Source organism: Hippopotamus amphibius, chromosome 5 (genome assembly GCF_030028045.1).
Source record: "Hippopotamus amphibius kiboko isolate mHipAmp2 chromosome 5, mHipAmp2.hap2, whole genome shotgun sequence".
Lineage (NCBI taxonomy): Eukaryota > Metazoa > Chordata > Mammalia > Artiodactyla > Hippopotamidae > Hippopotamus > Hippopotamus amphibius.
The window spans coordinates 2818667-2836415 of record NC_080190.1 but is presented as its reverse complement, the minus strand read 5'-3'; the positions used below and the strand labels follow the sequence as shown (position 1 = coordinate 2836415).

General features: G+C 44.4%; 1 protein-coding gene across 3 annotated transcripts in view; it reads left to right on the top strand.

Annotated features, from left to right (window-relative positions):
* Window positions 1–15172, top strand: part of GLRX3 (glutaredoxin 3) — a 31694-nt gene extending 16522 nt beyond the window's left edge. For 2 of the 3 annotated variants that reach the window (XM_057734951.1, XM_057734952.1), the window contains 7 exons: window positions 4731–4903; window positions 5142–5203; window positions 7373–7430; window positions 9118–9170; window positions 11795–11834; window positions 11924–12016; window positions 14909–15172. In XM_057734951.1, coding sequence (XP_057590934.1) covers window positions 4731–4903; window positions 5142–5203; window positions 7373–7430; window positions 9118–9170; window positions 11795–11834; window positions 11924–12016; window positions 14909–14959 — 530 coding nt within the window. In that variant the 3' untranslated portion in view covers window positions 14960–15172. Of the gene's footprint in view, window positions 1–4730; window positions 4904–5141; window positions 5204–7372; window positions 7431–9117; window positions 9171–9955; window positions 10056–11794; window positions 11835–11923; window positions 12017–14908 lie in introns of those variants that run through there. The other variant, XR_009053715.1, reaches the window with a different exon arrangement.
* The last annotated feature ends 2577 nt before the right edge of the window (window positions 15173–17749 follow it).

Below are 17749 nucleotides of genomic sequence, written 5' to 3'. Positions count from 1 at the left end.
ACTCGTGCTCAGACACCCTTAGCAGGGCGGCAAGGTTATAACTCCCAGGGGGTGCTGTAACTGGGTGGTGAGACCTCGTTTGTAGCGTAGACTCAGAGAATGTGGGAACCAAAAGGCATCTTGGAAATCATCTAATTCAAAATCTTTGTTGTCTGCCTAAGTCCCAGACTCGCTCGGGTCACCAGGTAGCAGAGTTGGGATTAGGTCCTGGCTGCCAGGCTGCTGTCTCTGTTGATGGGCTATTGGCATGTTGAGTTAATTTTGCTCTTACACTTGCCCTGTTTTCTTGGCACCTCCGTTTACACACATCATCCAGATTTAGCGTTTAAAAGTACACAGGAGTGCGATGGTGCTCCTGTGTCTGCCCTGTGCTTTTGTCTTCCCTGTTGTCTCTCAGTGTCTGGTGACTGTATTGCACACCCGCTGCTGTCATTTCCAATTGATAGCTGCTCGTGATGTAAAGATTCCTAATTCTGTGTCTTATAGTCACTCTTATTGTCTTAGCACAGATACACTTGGAATTTTGTCCTTAAGCAGGTTTCCAAGTTATTCGACCCCTCTGGTATTGGGTTTTTACGTTGTTTTCTTTTACTGTGCCTTGTACAACATTACTAGGCTGCATAGTTGAGCATTTAATGCCTTTTGATGATGCTATTGAGAATCTAAGAGTGTTCGTTGAACTGTACAGCAGGGATTTATTAAGATAGGTGGCAGGAAAATTGAGTGTGTTACTGATATGATTACTGCATGTCCAGTGTGACTTTATAAATACAGCCAAGCTTCCAATATAAAGTTGATTGTAAATTCTTTCTTATATAGTTAGCAAATTACATATTAAATTACGAAAAAGCCTAGTTTTAAAGTTTCATGATGAATTCTATCTTAGAGAGGTAAAGAAATGGTTCCTTTCTCTCTCAGTTCTGCTTGAAAATTTTCCATGCCAGTGTTTCCATGTCGGATGCCTGCTGTTTTTGTACCGAACGGTTCACTTAGTCTCAACCAGAGTTAACCACAGATGGCAGCAGATAGGCTCTGTGTTTTGGTTTGTTTTCAGTGGATGTTGCAACTGGTTCACCTTCTCCCATCAGGCATGAAAATCATTTCTGGCACTTTATGTGGTGACCTAATAACAAAGACTTACAACATCAGTCTAGTGAATTTTATTCAATACCTTCATTCAGGCTTGAAGTGCTGTAGCACTGGCTGTACGATGTGGATGCACCTGCAGGACGGCTTATAGTCAGTAACCCTGCAGTAAAACCAGCAGAACCTTGTCTCCTCTGGGGATGAACAGCAGCGTTCTCTTCCTCTCTTCTGAATGATGATGACCTAATGGAATGGGCGGGTGGTGAAAACTGAGGCGCGGGGAAGGGATTCTGAGGGGATGGTGATGTACTGGAAAACCTCGTAGACTAGATGTCCTGACAGGTGAGCTGCAGTCCTAACTGCTCCTATGCCACCTGCCTTGATAACTTGAGGTACAAGTCAGTCACCTTCCTTGTGCCTTCAGCTCTTCCTTGGTAGTGTTGGGGGTTGGAGCCAATCTTGGAACGTTTTTTCAATGCAGATGTTGTATGATTTTCAAATAAGTTAGAATTATACTTAGAAATAATCATTTTTCTGCTTACCTTTTACTTCATTAGACTGGATTTATGGTGTATTTCTAGACATGTTAACCACATGAGTGGCATTTAGAAGACTGTACAAATAACAAGAAGCTTTAAACATTTTAGAGCGATAGGAAAAACACTATATTATAGACATTTAGATAATACTTGGGGAAGTAAAAAAATATTTTTAGATACATGTGATAAACAGAGTTTTATTCCATACGAGTACTTATTTTATTGTTTATAATTTTTATAACTACCTTTTAATAAAAGGATTTTATGTTTCCTAATATTTTGGTTTCTGTTACAACGTCTTTCTATCACGTATAGTAAATAGATTATTTTAGAGTACTGGTATTCTTTAAAAAAGCATCTACTTAAGGATGAATTGGAAGTCTTATTTTGACTGTGCCCTGCGGCTTCCTTCATTGACGCGACCCTGGTTCTGTGTGTCCTTTTCTGTCTGCACTGCTACCCAGACTGTCTTTATCTTGAAACTGTTCTCTTATAGGAACATACACGGCTTTCACCTTCTTCCTTTCTGAGCCTCTTCAGTGGAAAATTATTTGTGCTTTTCTGATGGTATGTTAACGATGAGGCGCAGGCAGAGCCTCTTTGACAAAAGAACGGCCACCCGCTCTCATGCACTCAGGTGGCTGGTGTTTCCGTATTCTGCACAGAATTCACTTTGAAGGCACTGCCATCAGCACTGCGCAGTACTCCCTTTGGACTCCCTCTGTGGAGCAGAGCTACACTTGGTTTTTGATTAGCGGGCCCCCACCTTGCTTTCAGTTAATCAGAAAAACATGAACGAATAACATTTAAATTTTGTATCAAGGAAACCTTGAAAGCCATTTGAGGGTCTGCCCTGGAATCTACTTGGACTCAGCCCAGCCCCTGCACATTGGGCTCTACCTACAGAATGTGTAGTGTATTAGGAGCCTGATATGTCAATAGGGTCTCAGTCGTCAAAAAATTAGATGATCCTTATTCGGTGCTGCTCAGGAGGACAGGAAAGAGAGGGCTCTCATGTTTAGGATGATTTTCAAGAAGCACTGAGATGTACATCTTTTTAAACAGAATGATAAATCTTTGAACATGCAGGTTAAATAAGTTATTTGGGAATTCTTATATCTATTTCCGCTAACAAAGCTTTTAACAAAGCAAAAAGTATTTAACCACAGTGCAGAAATTTCTCCTGCAGTAAGAATCATCTAACTGGGTTTTACTTTTTAAATCAGACACAAAAAACATTGCAGGTTCTGAAGTGTTCTTCAGGGTTTTGTTGCTGTTAGATAGTGATGAAGTGTGGCAGTTAGCCTCCTTATTCATGTCTCTGTCATGAGCAGAAACGATTGAGGACAGAAGTGGTGATTCTGTGACAGTTAAACATGCTTTTTCTACTTTTAAATATTTTTATTGCATGCATGCGTTTTTCTTAAAAAAAAGAAAGTGTGTGTAAATACTTTGTTATTAGAATAAAGCCTTCTATTTTATCCTTAAGCATAACATTTCCAGTCTGCCACTTTAACCCTTAAAAATGAAACTCTACCAATCAATCTTTCTAGTCTGCATGTAATTGCCTAAAGCAGAAATAAAGCTTTTTCTCAGCCAGTTACAGTAGCAGTGAGTTAATATATTGGCAACAGAATAACCACCAGCAATCAGCCGTTAGCTGTTTACTAATGAACTCCCAGATGAATAAAAAATTTCAGAATCAGTGTTTTACTTCAGGCTGTACATGAACTTAACACTTTGGTTGTAGGAAAAGCAACTTATATGCTTTACAAATAAATACTGGTGCTTCATCTCAATGAATGGCAGATCTAAAAATGTCTCGAGCTCAGTAATAGATCCATGTTTTAATAGTGGGTGCTTTTGCATGACTTCAGGTAAAGCCTGTTCTTACAATTAATCTTATACTGAATTTCATGATTTGATTTTATTTAAAAGTAATTGCAGACACTGTTAAATCTTCTAGGAATTTTGAATCTGAAGAGTAGGTTATTTTCCAATGGATTATGACTGTTTGAAAAGAATGATGTGAAAGAGTAGAGCACAGAGTATTGAAAAACAATCGGGAAGATATTAGCTTACAGAAAGAAAAATATCCTCTTTTCAGACAAGACTAACAGGTTTATAAAAGACTGATATTCACACTCTTATTCTTCAGTACTAATGTCATAATAAGAAAATGATGTCAAAAAAGTACAGAACAAAAATGTGTCATGAAAGTATAATAAAATCATGGAACATAAGATTGTCACTACAGTGCGGTAAAAAAAAAATCACATTACATACTTTGGGGAATGTAAATAGTTTTAGAAAAGAAACTGTCAAGTTATGACACCAGATGAGAAAGAATACCGTCAGTCTATTGACAGTTCATATATTAACAACAGAGAAGATGGCTTTGAAATTCAATGTATTATATCCATTTTGGACTAAAAGAGAGCACATGGCTTCTTGATTTTTAATTTATTCTATTTAGGGATGGTAAAAGTTGAGAACTACTGAAATGGATATACAGGAAGTAGTAAAAGAGCAGTAGAACCAAACAGTTGGGTTTCCAAGTATGGTCAAGTAGTAGTTAAAAATAACAATGGTAGAATTTTTTCCTCCACCCAGTGTTGATTCTCATAGATGCACAGAAGAGCAGAGCGGGGAGAGACTGTGTGGGTGTCCACGTCCGTCACTTGATTGGTGGGAGAGTGCCGGAGGGGGCGGTGGTTGTCTAGGCCTGAACTGTGCCTCCTCTTGGTGAATGGAGCCAGTGCCGGGACTCGAGGCCTCTGCTTTTTGGCGGTACTGTTTCTTCTACAACAAAAATGTACCTAATGTTGAAGAAGAACTTTGATAAATAAACATACACTTTTTTTTTTTTAAACTCACAGGTTAAAAAGTTAAGCCATACCTGAACATGTGGTGTGGTTCAAGGTCAGAGAAGGGGTTCTTGGAATTCTTTTCCTCCTTACGTACTGTTCAGCTGTGCAAGTTAAATCATTGGTAAAATAGAGGCAGGCATCTATGTTCAGTAGATAATATGTACTCTGAATTAATTTAAAATTGTGTGTATGTAAGAGAGAAATTAAGTTCTTTAATTTCTTTTTCTGTATGCAGGTTTCAGCAAGCAGATGGTGGAAATTCTTAACAAACATAATATTCAGTTTAGCAGTTTTGATATCTTCTCAGATGAAGAAGTTCGTCAGGGCCTCAAAACCTATTCCAACTGGCCCACCTATCCCCAGCTGTATGTCTCTGGAGAGCTCATAGGAGGACTTGATATAATTAAGGTTAGAATTGAGAAGACTGTACCTTGTAAAGAATTTTTATATTTAAACATACTTTTATAAGTGCTGTATTATATCTAAAGTGTAAATTTCTTAAGAACCTACCTTTATGAATATGGATCTGGAATAAATACTAAGTGTTTCTGATGAGGTGATTCACTGATATTTTGTATTATGGATGACCAAGGAGATTTATGTTATAATAAATGTTTTTTTAAACTTACACGTATATTTATTTTAGGAGCTAGAAGCATCTAAAGAACTAGATACAATTTGTCCCAAAGCCCCCAAGTTAGAGGAAAGGTAAGTGTTTGAGAAGTTTCAGTCTGCTGTTGTTTTAAAAATATTTTTAAATTTTCTGTTTTTGCATTCCTCTTTCTATATAGAAATCAGAGATTTTCTTTTGTATGCCAAGGTCATAATTGTGTCATTTGGAAACTAGTCGTGCAAACTTGGGAAGGTCTAACTTGGACTGGAGAAGATTTGGTACCAATTATGTGGAGGATATTCTTTGTTTTTGTAGAAATGTCACTGTCAGCATGGAACGACCAAAGTTTAGTCCTCTCCCTGCATTTCAGAGCTGGGAGCCAGTGGTCTTGGTGTTCAGGTTTTAGTAACGGTTCCTGCCTGTGGCACACAGCTGGCTTCCTTGTGCTTTCTTCTGTGGGGGCCTAATGCCTGTTGCTGTCACTGTGCCGGCAGAACGCGCTGGAAAGTGTTCAGTGTGGGAAACAGATGCCGTGCGTGGAGTTCGCGTGGAAACAGTTTAGGGATTTCTCATTGCCTTTCTAAGAACCGTGATAACTTAAAATTCAGGGAGATTTCAGAGCTGCAGAATCTCTGTGTTTTATGAAGGATCTAAATCTGCTTTTGGAGATTTTATCTTATAGAAAGTTTGGACTTTGGCCTGTAGGAAGACTTAAAGTTGGGATTTAATTGTACTAAATATTAATTAATGTAGAGGATTAAAAACTGTTTTGAAATATAGCAGCATATCAGCCATTCATAGTTGAGGCTTGAGTTTGTAAGGTAAAACTTCCTCTTGTGTTTTCTTATCATTTCACCTTTTGAGATTTTCTAAAAGTGTTTAATAATAAACACCTCATTTATCTGTTTTTGATTAATAAAGGAATCCTCATAGTTTGCATGTATGTCGAGCTGACCTTCAAGTGCCACATTTTCTCAAATGATTTACACCCTTGACTGTCTTTTTGATAAGAGAGTGATGCTTCTGGTCCCCTTGATACTCTGGTGTCCTCAGTCGGGATTTTGCTGTATAGCCTGGGTGGCTCACGGAGGCTGTGTGGCCTCAGGAGGCTGCTGTGCTTTCTCTAATTTCTTTTCACAGATATGCTTGTATTTGTTTTCAGTTTATTTTCCTCTGTGTTGAATACACTTTTGTTGGTGTTTTTGTCCCTGTTCTTCATCAGACCTTCTCTCTCTTTTCCTAATGTGCTTCATTTGCATCTTCTGTGGTTTCAGACACCAGAAGATAACTGGGTAGAATTATATAGAAAGTAATATTCAGTGTATTTTGAGTAATACTTTACAGGGCTCCTGGCAAACAAAGTGCAGGAGCCTGAGTTCCTGGGCTTGACCACGTCTCTGTGGTGGGTCGCAGGGACCTGTTTGGGTTCCCTGGATCCCAGTAGTTGGGTCTCCAGGTGAGGGATGGGGTCTGAGCATCAGCTGATTGTACCGCATGACAGTGTACGTGGCGTAGCTCTGTGCATGGTTTGTGTGTTTCGTCGGTGGTGCCATTTTTCTCTGAGGAGGTTTTGAACCACGAATGATCCAGAGCACGTGGAAGAAGGAGAACATGGTGCTGTGACCACTGTGGGGCCCAGAGGCCCTTTGGCAGCCTGTCACCCTGACGTGGACTGTTCCTGAGATTCATTACTGGACTCTAGGCTGTATACAGATGGTTGGCAGTCATGACAGCACGTTAGCTCATGAGGTTGGAAAGATGGTATAAAGTACCAAATATAGAGTCGGGATGAGAGCATTTGATTTTGGCAGCTTGTGTTTGTTGGTGGCTCCAAGATGTAGCGCTTCTCCCTCCAGGTGGGACCTTGTGGGCATGAAGAGTGCAGAGCCATGCGGGCCGCAGGATGGGAAAGGGACGCAGATGTCTAGTTCTGGAAATTCTGGGTGGGTTCAGTCTGTAGGACCCTTACTGAACAATTCCTTACTGAGTTGGTTTTTATTATTTTTTTAGTTCTGTGAGTTGATGGGCTTAAATTGCAACTTGAAGGCACATTCGTTGCCTTAAAAAGCCATATTGTGTTTTACAGTGGCTTAGGGAGACAGTGAAACAAAGGAAAATGTCAGTGCATTTGCTTGTTTAATGCCACTCGAAGCTGTGCACTCTCATCCTGCTGTCCCTCAACTATGCATGCTACTCATGAAGCGGCGCGAGAGCGGTGTTTAATAACTGAGCTGAGCCATTTTATATCGCTTTTCTCTCTTCAGGCTCAAAGTACTGACAAATAAAGCGTCTGTGATGCTCTTTATGAAAGGAAACAAACAGGTAAAGCACTCAAAAGTGGTTTTATTTGTAATTTCTTTTGATGCTAACATCTGCAGCAAGGGAACACGGAACTCTTTTTTATCTGGTTTGGCTAATGACGCTGCAGTGGTAGCAGGAAGCCACCCAGGCCTTAATTGGTGCTGGTGGAGATCAGACAGAACCATGTGCATTTCGCTTAGACTTTCTCATCAGCACCTCAGGGGTGCACTCCTTTGTGCTGCCCAGTGTTGTCAGCGGACGTGGTCAGCACTGTGAACACCGGATGGGTTCCGTTAGCTGCCATCGACTGCTGGAGCGTGCAGTTTGGTTCTGAACTCCCGAGGTCTGGAAACCCTCCTAGCTCTGGGTTTGCAGCTCTAGACCTTCCTTTCCAAGTGTGGACGATGGAGAAAGAAACTGGGGCTGCATCTTGGGTCTCAGGACTTGTGTGATGAATGAGTGGAGTGGTTTGGCAAGTTTATTTGTATTGGGAGGCTGCTTGTGGCTTTGATGGATGAAAGTTGTGTTGGTTGTGCATCGTTTTGAAAATCAAGTTTGATAGATCACCCCTACTGATAGCTTGATCAGAACTATCCTTTGCATTTAGATTAGATTGGTGATCTCCAGAAGCCACCCTCTGTTACTTTTCTTTATTCTCAACCAGTTGTTGAAGCGGGCAAGGCTGGACAGAGGGCAGTAAGGCTCTGGGAGGCCAGGCTGACTCAGTAACGACACTGCAGTTCAGCCAGCCTCGCTTGTTGAGCGGCTGTGCTGGGCAGGCCACTTGCCGCCCCAGAGCTTCTGTTTCCCCCTTTGTGAATGGACTGCATGATACAAGGTCATTTTGAGAATGAGCTTACCATAACCGGTGTGAACGCTGATGTAAGTAACACAGCTTCCGTGGCTAGTGAATGTAACAGCCACAGTGAAAGTGAGGGTAGCCGGGAAGATGTGGTAACGTGAGTTTCAACAGGTCAGGAACACTGGATTCTCTGACTGCTTCACTGTATTTATTAAAACAAAGTAGAGAAGTTAATAATTCCCAGTCACCTTTTTTTTTTTTTTTATTCTTGGTGATTATTTAAAGCAGATTTTTATCCTCAAAAATTTTTTTCCTGGAAGCCCAGGGAGTGTTCATAAATTCTGGGGACAGAGTTGTGAGTGCAGGTAAGGTTGTTTATGTGGTGCCAAGTCTTTTCCACAGGACTGGGATCTGGAACCCTGTGGCATGAAAACAACTGTAAGGTTTTCCCATAACCTCAGAAAAGCTTGGTACTCTCTAATGTAAAGATACATTTAAAAAGTGGGGGTGGGAGTCCGGTTGGGACTAGGAAAACGATGGTCCCAGTCATTGCACAAGGGTGGAGTCGCCACTGTCTGTCTGAGCGCCATAGAGAAGGGGCAGCAGGAACGTCAGGGTTTGACCTGGGGCCTTTCTGACCACGGAGGTTATCATGTTAGAACCCACGTCGTCTCCAGTGGTTACAAAGTGAAGGACGTCTGGGGCTGTGTGTCTGGGACGATGTGTGGATGGGTCCGTCTCGAAGGTGCAGGTCTCATCCCTCTGACGGCTCTTGATGTGAAGAGGCCCCAGGAGGCGGCTGCCTGCTGCAGGTGCTGTCGCCCTTGACAAGGCGCTGCTAGGACCAGGCTAGTGGGCTGTGTGGGTGTGCAATGCATCCTAACCTTTGTTCTTTTCTGAATTTAGGAAGCGAAGTGTGGCTTCAGCAGGCAGATTCTGGAAATACTAAATAGTACTGGGTAAGTAAATTTTGTTTTCAAATGGTACATTTAAGGAATTCTAACGTGTCAGTTCTGCCACGGATGCTTTTCAGTTGTATCTGTTCATATATTCTGGCCAATGTCAACCCCTCGGTAACATAAAGGAGGTATTTTGACAACCATCAAAATAAGTGTCTACTTTCCCGGAAGAAAGTTAATAACTGAGTTCTTACCACGCATAAAGATATTTCAGGGAAGGTGTATTGTAGGTTTTTAATTTTCTTTAAAAAAAATTCTAATTTCCAAGTAGTTATGAGACTGATAGGATACAAACTAAGACCCATTATGTGGGTCTGAGAAGTAGGGTGAAACCATGCTTTTCATCTTCTCAGTGATGAAGCTGCCAGGTAAGAAAATTGTAATTGATTTTTGTGGTTAAAAGCCGCAAAACCCAGCACATGTTCTTTGGGGTTGTCAAACGTTTTTGCTTACTTTTCTTCGTTATTTTTTAGCTGCTTCTTTTTAATATTGTAGCTTTAAATAGACTAGCCGACCCTGTGAAGTGACAGGGACAGTAATCTCTGAAGCGTCTGGGCATTCTTGGGCAGGGTGGAGTAGCACAGCTTCAAATACAACTTCAGGGACAAAAGAAGCAGCTCTGTTGTTCTCTTCAAATGATTGTGACGTTTCACAGAGGGAGAGTTTAGTCGATCCTGTCCTCTCGCCTCCAGCTGCCCCATCTTCACCTGCCCCAGGATGTAGGAGAGGCCGGCTTGGCTTTGCTCTTTTCTTACGCCCCTTTCTCTGTCTTCCCTCTGCCACAGCTCCTGGTGAGTCACGCTCAGGCCATCTCTCCCTAGTGCCAGCGGGTGCCCTCAGGTCCTGAGGCCAGGATGGGACAACTCCGGGCCCAACACAGCTCAAGTATTCAGTAGAAAGTCTCCATACCTTTATCTTCTGTCCTATGTCTGTCCAATTATGATTGGGCTGGAAGCACCAGTTACCCCCGAGCAGAGGGCCTTCTTTGGGAGAGAAGGCCCTCCTGTCTCCAGACTGGCTGAATACCTCCCAGGGTCTGTTAACTTACATGGACCTTGACCTTGCTGGGAGCCCTTAGAATGTGGGGGAAGCTCCTGGCGCCTTATTCCGTTCCTCCATTCTTGTACCTGTGTGTTCCTTCCCTAGCCAGAGCATGTGTGCCCTGAGGGGCCGAGGACCTGGCGTGTGTGGAGGTGTGAAAGCACCCTGTACGATGCACTCTTAGGAGATGTGCTGGCTGCTGTGGCTCTAGGTACCTCTGCACATTTAGGCCCAGCACTTTTTGTTTCTTTGGCCGCACCCAGCAGCTTGCGGGATCTTAGTTCCCCGACCAGGGATTGAACCTGTGCCCTCTTCAGGGGACGCGTGGCATCCTAACCATTGGACTGCGAGGGACGCCCTGGCCCCGCACTTCCTAGACCCCTTATAGATGGTTCCAGAACTCATTATTGTCTTCATACTGTGTCGGCGAGGAGACCTGCCTCCTCAGCTCAGCTTGGGGGAGGCTCACACTGTGTGTGTGTGTGTGTGTGTGTGTGTGTGTGTGTGTGTGTGTGTGTGTGTGTGTGGTTTTAATCTTTTTTGCTCTTCTTTCAAACATTCCTTTTTTGGTACTTGCTGCTGATTTATCCCGTCAAGTTATTTTTTTGACTGTTTCCTGCATCATGGACAGTTTCTTTGGAACTTGTTTATTTACTAAGTAAACAAGATTTCTATATGAAGATGGTTTTGGTTTTATGGAAAACAAAATTTGTTTTTTTATATGTGGCATTTTCTTTGGCCAGTTTTTGGAATTGCACACATCCCTGCAGTCTTCCTACAGGGATTCGGTCATGCATTTTCTCATTCCTTGACGACCTTGTCATGTAATCCTCCCGAGTAGATGTGGCTGAATTTTCATTCATCTAGACAAGTAGTGTTCATTACACAGCATAAAGCCACAACCCTTTCACTGGCTTCATGCGTATTGAAGACAGCATGTGTGTTCTGAAATAAGCCGGTTGCTGTGTGGAAAGTGCATCTGCAGAGGGTGGAGCTGGTTGGCAGTGTTGTTCCCCCAGCTGGTGAGCCTCCAGCCTCCATCCGTGGGCGCTGGCAGGGCTGCTCCCTCCTGCGCCCTAAGCAGCTGCCAGTAGGTTAGGAAGCAGCGGTGCCCAGAAGGCTGGAAATGGAGCGAGGGTGTTAACGCCAGGCCTGCGTGAACACTGAGGGTGAGGCTAACCGGGCTCGACAGATTGCAGCTGGGCGCCTGCTTATGTAAATAAAGTTTTATTGAAACACTGTCCTGTTCACCTCCTCTGGCTGCTTGTGTGCTTCACAGCAGAGGTGAGCGGTGGGAGCAGAGACTTTGGGGCTGCAGAGCTGAAATGTTTACTCCCTCACCCTTCAAATAAAGGTCGCTGACCCGTGTCTAACCTGATATCATGTAGAGAAAATCCAGATTCATTTGTATCTTGGGATGACTTATTCTGTGTAGTACTTGACAGATTAAGAGGTAAAATCATTTGCACTTTTCCACAGTAAATTTTGTTAGCAACAATAGTTTTGCTTTTCTTGACTGTTTTTGAAACACCAAATCGTTTTTATAAATTTTGTCTAAAACAAAAATTTTCTCCTTTTTGTAGTGTTGAATATGAGACATTTGATATATTGGAGGATGAAGAAGTAAGTTCTGTATTTTGGGTTTTGTCCTTTGTCTTATCATTTAATCCCGATTTGATAGGAAGGTTTCAGGGTTTATGTTGTTTCCGTAGGTTCGGCAAGGATTAAAAGCTTACTCCAATTGGCCAACATACCCTCAGCTGTATGTGAAAGGGGAGCTTGTTGGAGGACTGGATATCGTTAAGGTGAGGTCGGGATTCGTCTGGGAGCCCAGAAAACTGAAAACCCGGGCACGTTTGAAAATTACCATTTCATTGGGGTTGTCCTTGCTGTTCTTTTCTGGCCCCGTGTCTGCTCACTCCTAGACCAGCGTTACCATCTCTACGCCCATAGTCTTTTGTTGTGCTCTTACCTCTCACCTGGCTCGGTCAAATCAGCCCCTTACTTTGCGGCCTTTCCTGCCACGTTGGGTCCTTTCAGAACCTCCTCCAGCTCTCGTGGGACTGCTGGTCAGGGTCTGAAGTGTGACTTGGCACTCAGAGCAGCTCTGGGTGTAGTCAAACTCAAAACTTGATTTACTCACACTGTACTATGTTCTTCCACGTTTTCAGCTTTTTTTCACCCTGTCTCTGCTTTGGATTTCCTTGCATATCCCATATTTAAGAATGCTTTCTGTATTCTTCAAGGCCCCTCTTGTCTGTGAATCATTCATAGATTTCTTTTTCCAGCCAGAAGTGTTTGTTTTGTTCCTATCCTAAAGTTCTCCTGTCCTTTTATATTTATATTATGATAATTGTATTTTCTGGTGTCATTCTCTTTTGCCTTACGTGCACGTGGTGATGGCGTGAAGAGTGCGAGGCTGAGGGCTGGGGTCTGAGACCCAGTGCTGGCACAGCCCTGCTGGCTGTGCCACCGAGGCCTGAGGTCACTGACCTCAGGATCGCATGAGGTCATCTCCAAGTCCCCCTTTGGTTCCCAGATGCTAGAAAATTGGAGAGCTCTGTCAGACTGTAAGCGTGTTTTAAAAGGACACCGTTTCTTATCTGTCTTTGATGATAAATTGCCATCTTTGTTTGCTTTAGCTAAGTTCTAACTGAATTATAAACGGACATGACTTTTCTTATAGAATTTAAAGTCCAGAACTTCGGGTACCCCTACCTGGTAGCACATGTGTGCTCCTGCGCTCTGCTGGTTAACCCAGGACCCCAGGGGGCAGCCGCAGCTTTAACATCCTCAGACTCTCCCCCTGACCCAGGCCCACCCTGGGCCTGGTGGTGTGGGAGGAGGGCGGCAGTGGGTGGGCACAGGGGGCCTGGACAGGAATGCGGCGCTCTGCCCCAGAGGTGCCAGCCTTCCCGCAAGGCGGGCGGTGGAGCTGCCGGGGCTCAGGCCCTCCTCGGTCTCGCTGGTTAGAGGATTTTCTCTGAGGGCAGATCCCTGACGTTTTAAGTGGAAAGCCAAGGAGTAAGTACTGCTGCCTCTAGTTATCTTATAAAATGGAAGTTTTTAACTCACGCTTTCGTCCCGTGAAAGAACTCTGGCCCAGCCCTGAGTGCCGTCAGTCCTGAGTGCCGGTAGGTTTTCTGAACTCACGGCCAGCGCCTCTGGGCGCAGAGCCCCTGATCCTGGGTGTTGTCCGCCCAGTTTTTGTCTCCTGCTGAGTTTCAGGTTTGACACCACACTTCTTGAGCAAGCCAGTGAGGCATTTCCCCAATAAACTGTCACATTCCTGGAGGGAAAAAAAAGGTTTAGCATTCTGGCTTTTGCATAGCCTTGAAGCAACAAAAATAGATCTGCATTTGTTATTTTATATCTGTTTTTTATTTTTGTAAGACACAAGCAGTCTTCAGACCCCAAATACTCTTGAGCCTGTTCATGTCTGAATGTTTTATAGCCTGTACCTCAGCCACTGGTAGCTCTCAGGGAGAAACAATCAATAAATCTCATTTAATTCTAAAGCTGAGCTGCACTGGGCAGCTTCTTTTTAGGTATGTAACGGTGTTTCTTTTTAGGTATGTAATGGTGTTTGCTATATGACTTTTTGTGTTCGCCTGCTGAGAACTTATACATTTGGAAAGTTGTGATATTGTTAACATTTTTCTTTGAGAAGATAACTGGGAATAGCTGCCACTTTGCTATTTTGGTGCATTTCTGGCAGCGGGCAGCTGTTCCTCTGTAGGTCACTTAAAGCCTCAGCCGCGCTGCCGACAGGTTCACCCCGGCTGCCCTCAGCAGGAGCCGTGAGTGCTGTTTTGGTTGGAAGGGTGCTTGAATGAACTGGTCGGCGACTCAAGGACTCTGTCCAGCTGCTGTCCTGAGAAAAATATCTATTACTTGATGTGTACACAGTGAATTAATGTTACCTGTAAAGAGCGAACAGTTCACCACTGCAGAATGTTTGGACGCAGAAACAGTTGAGAGTCAGAATATTTACATGAGGTTGCTGTTTAAGCCACTGGCTCACGGGCACAGCCGCGTCTGAAGGGCCTGCGCTGTGCCAGGCAGGCCACTGTGGTGCTTCCCGTAGGTCACTGCGTGTCATCCTCCCAGTGGGTGAGGAAACACAGACAGGAGTTCGGGCAGCCGTGGCCAGACTCCACCTGAGGGCCACCTGGCCCACCCACTGTGCCGCGTGGCCGGCTGCCTCTGAGCTGTGTGCTCATGGAGGCCCTGCTTGGCTTTTTGGTGTAGCCGGATGCTGCCTGTTAAATGAGTAGAAGATCCCCAGACCTTGCTGTCTGTGTGTGTGTGACAGGATCACGCCTGTTTGGGTTTACTCCAGAGAGCAGTGCGAGTGGATTTTAGTGGTTTTATTGATTAATGTCAATTTTCCCAGTTTATCACTATTGTTTAAATAGGAAGCTTCATTGTTTTGCCCTGACTGCTGTGTTCACTAATGCTAAAAATATCTGTTAGCTTTAGAAGACCTTTTCACTTTAAGTTTGTAAGTGATAGTGTGTGCAGTTTTTATGGTGTGATCCGTAGTTCGAGTGTGTAGGCGGACTGCAGTTTTCATCCAGTAAGGTGTTTCTTTGGGTTCTGTGATAGAGATGTGATCTGTCGTTGTTTAGATGTTTTCATTTTTCACACGTGTATATATATATATGCATGATATTGTTTCTTTTTTTTATTTTTAGGAATTGAAAGAAAATGGTGAGTTGCTGCCTATACTGAAAGGAGAAAATTAATAAACGTTAGACTTGGTGCCCAGCTGCTGCAAGAAGGACTTCATTCCAGTGGAGCAGTTCATGATTTAGTCCTCAGAAACGGACTAGGAGTAGAAAATGCTCATTCCCAGTTACACTTTGTGTATCTCACAAGGTTGTGCTAAATAAACCTATGTGACGTTTTTTCCACCAAAAATAGAATGCAATAAACACCTTCAAGTTCAATTAAAAATAATTGTGTAAAAAAGTGTGTCTTTACAGTGATGTTAGACATATAGTTACTGTAACTAACCCACTTTTCACCTCTTTCTCATCATATGTGGGCATCTTGAAGCAGTTAAGGAATAGGCAGTCTTCAGAGAGTGGAGAACTGTGAGTGAACCACAGCAGCATTTAGAGCCACTCATAGACCAAAGCAATGGCTCCCCTCACTGGCCAAAGATCTCTTTACAGCTCAGAAAATTCAGCTGCAGTCCTGTTTCTGACAGCAGCACTGAGCTGGGCCCTGCTGAGCTTGCAGTGGCAGCATGGGCGTCTGCAGCTTCAGGACCTGTCTCGGAAAGCCCTAGCAGCGCAGTGCCAGGAGACGTTTGAGAGGAAGGTGACTTCTCCGTGCGTGTCAGCAAGGCTTCTTTCCTAACTGGTACGAGGAGGGGCAGCTTGGCAGAGAGCAGAACGCTGCAGGTGGGTCGTGGTAGACGTCACAGCTTACTTTACCATTGTGTTGCAAGTATTGATTTAGCCCTTAAGTGTGCTGACAACATTCCAAATTCCATGAACATGTCAATCGTGTTTTTGATCCTGAATCTAACATATTGAAGAAGCAGTTGCTCCGTTAGGCCTGTGCCAGGCGTGCCTTAAACAGAAGGCGGAACCCGCTGCCGGGGCACTTAAACGTTTCTGGTCGCTGTGGTACCTGGTGATGTTATCCTTGTTGAATTTTCCCAGCCTGTTCATCTGGGCCGGTGAGGCTCCACAAAATGGTCTGGTGGTTGTAAGGAAAGGGGTGCCAAAGCCAGCAGTTTAGGTAAGAGAAATAGGAGGACATGCGGGTGGTTCTCGCAGGGGTCCGCCCTTCACCAGGATGCTGGCATGTCCTGTGTCTTGAGCGACAGGCCATTTCCCTGCTGTTTGGGTGTGTAGAGAGGAGACAGCTGATGCCCTGGTGTGTGTTACAGAGGGCATCTGCACGAGATGGTGAAGGTGGACGTGGCCTTGCTTCCTGCCAGGAGAGGACACCCGTCATGGTGGGTTTTCTGGCCACTGCGTGTAATTAGATGCGGCTCTTCTGGGCGTTAGTCTATGAACTACATTTTTCCATTCAAAATAAAATAACTGTAAACAAACCTGTAGGATGCAGATGGCAATGGAATTTTGACTGAAATTTTATTAAGCTTCAGGGATGTGTGTGGCCCATGGAGGGGTCCCTGATTTCCTGTGTGCTTATCCCAAACCTAAATCTCTGCACGCCGCTTTCGTGATCGCTGCTCTCTCCACAAGTGCTACCTGCCCTGTTAAATGTTCTGCTAAGTCAAATTTCAACCTCACCTTATCCCAAGCAACAATATCTTTGCTATCACAACCGTGTCTTTAGTAGTTTTTTTTTTTTTTTTTTTCCCTCTTGCATATTCAAGCAAACAGAATGCATAACTTTTAACAAAAATGCTGACCTCCAGTTTGGGAACCACCCTTCTGGCCAGAGGTGTTGCCCTGATCACGTAAGATGCTACGTGTGTTTTAGGACAGCTTTCCTTTCCTTCAGGGGACTTCTGCGTGGTGAGAAACCGACAGTTATTGTCATTGGTTGGGCATCACGGTTTGAGTTGGGATGAATGTTGAGAGTGTTCGGGAACTGACCCTGTGTTGAATGTGAGGTTGTCCTCTTGAATTCTGAATGTTGAGAGTGTTCGGGAACTGACCCTGTGTTGAACGTGAGGTTGTCCTCTTGAATTCTGACAGTTTTTGGCTCCGTTGGCCCCAGGTATGTTGGAGTGACAGTGGGGCTGATTTCTCTTGCAGGTGTTTCCAGCTAGACGTTGGGAAGGCCAAGAGGCCTTCATGCAAACTGTTAGCCATTCCTCACTGACTTTTCTGGCTGTTTTACGAGTAAGGCAGGTGATTCTTGTGCCCAGTGGAACTTCATATTCCATAGGTAATCCCCGATCAAATTCCTAACAGCCGAGTCTGCCCTAGTCATAACGTTTTATCAAGATTATAATCTCTGTGATCCACAAGTCCTGGAGACAAAGTAGTTCATGGCACCTGTGAGATGGTCAGCAGGGAAGGTGAAGGATGTCACTTGGATGGTGCCTAAGCCCAAGCTTTGTTGGGAGCAGCCTTGGGGCAGGTGCCGTGTGAGGGTTTTAGCGAGTTCGGATGTTTTGGGGGAGTAGGGGTGTGTGTGTGGGTAGAAGGGCCGAGAAGCACTGTCGTCTCTTGGGGGGCAGGGGCCAGCACGGCCCAGCTGTGCCAGTTCCTTGCCTACGTGCTCCCTGTGCTTGGGCTCGCTTGTGACCTTGGGCTCAGGGTGGGCCTGGGGCGGGGAGCGGCAGGTCACCGTGCAGGGTGCCAGGGATGCTGGCACCGGCTGCCATTATGACCTTGGCTTTTAACCCTCGGGACCAACCTCCCGTCATCTGGGTCATCCTTCCAGAAGTGACTGCTCCACAAGAGGAAGGGTGGGCAGCTCCTCAAGACTGTGCGTCCAGTCTTAGGGGATTGTGTTCTTAGGGGATTGGTATCCACTTGGGGAAGTAGCTTGCAGGAATGGACTTTAAAAAAAGAAACAAAACCCCACCCAAAGTCTGATTT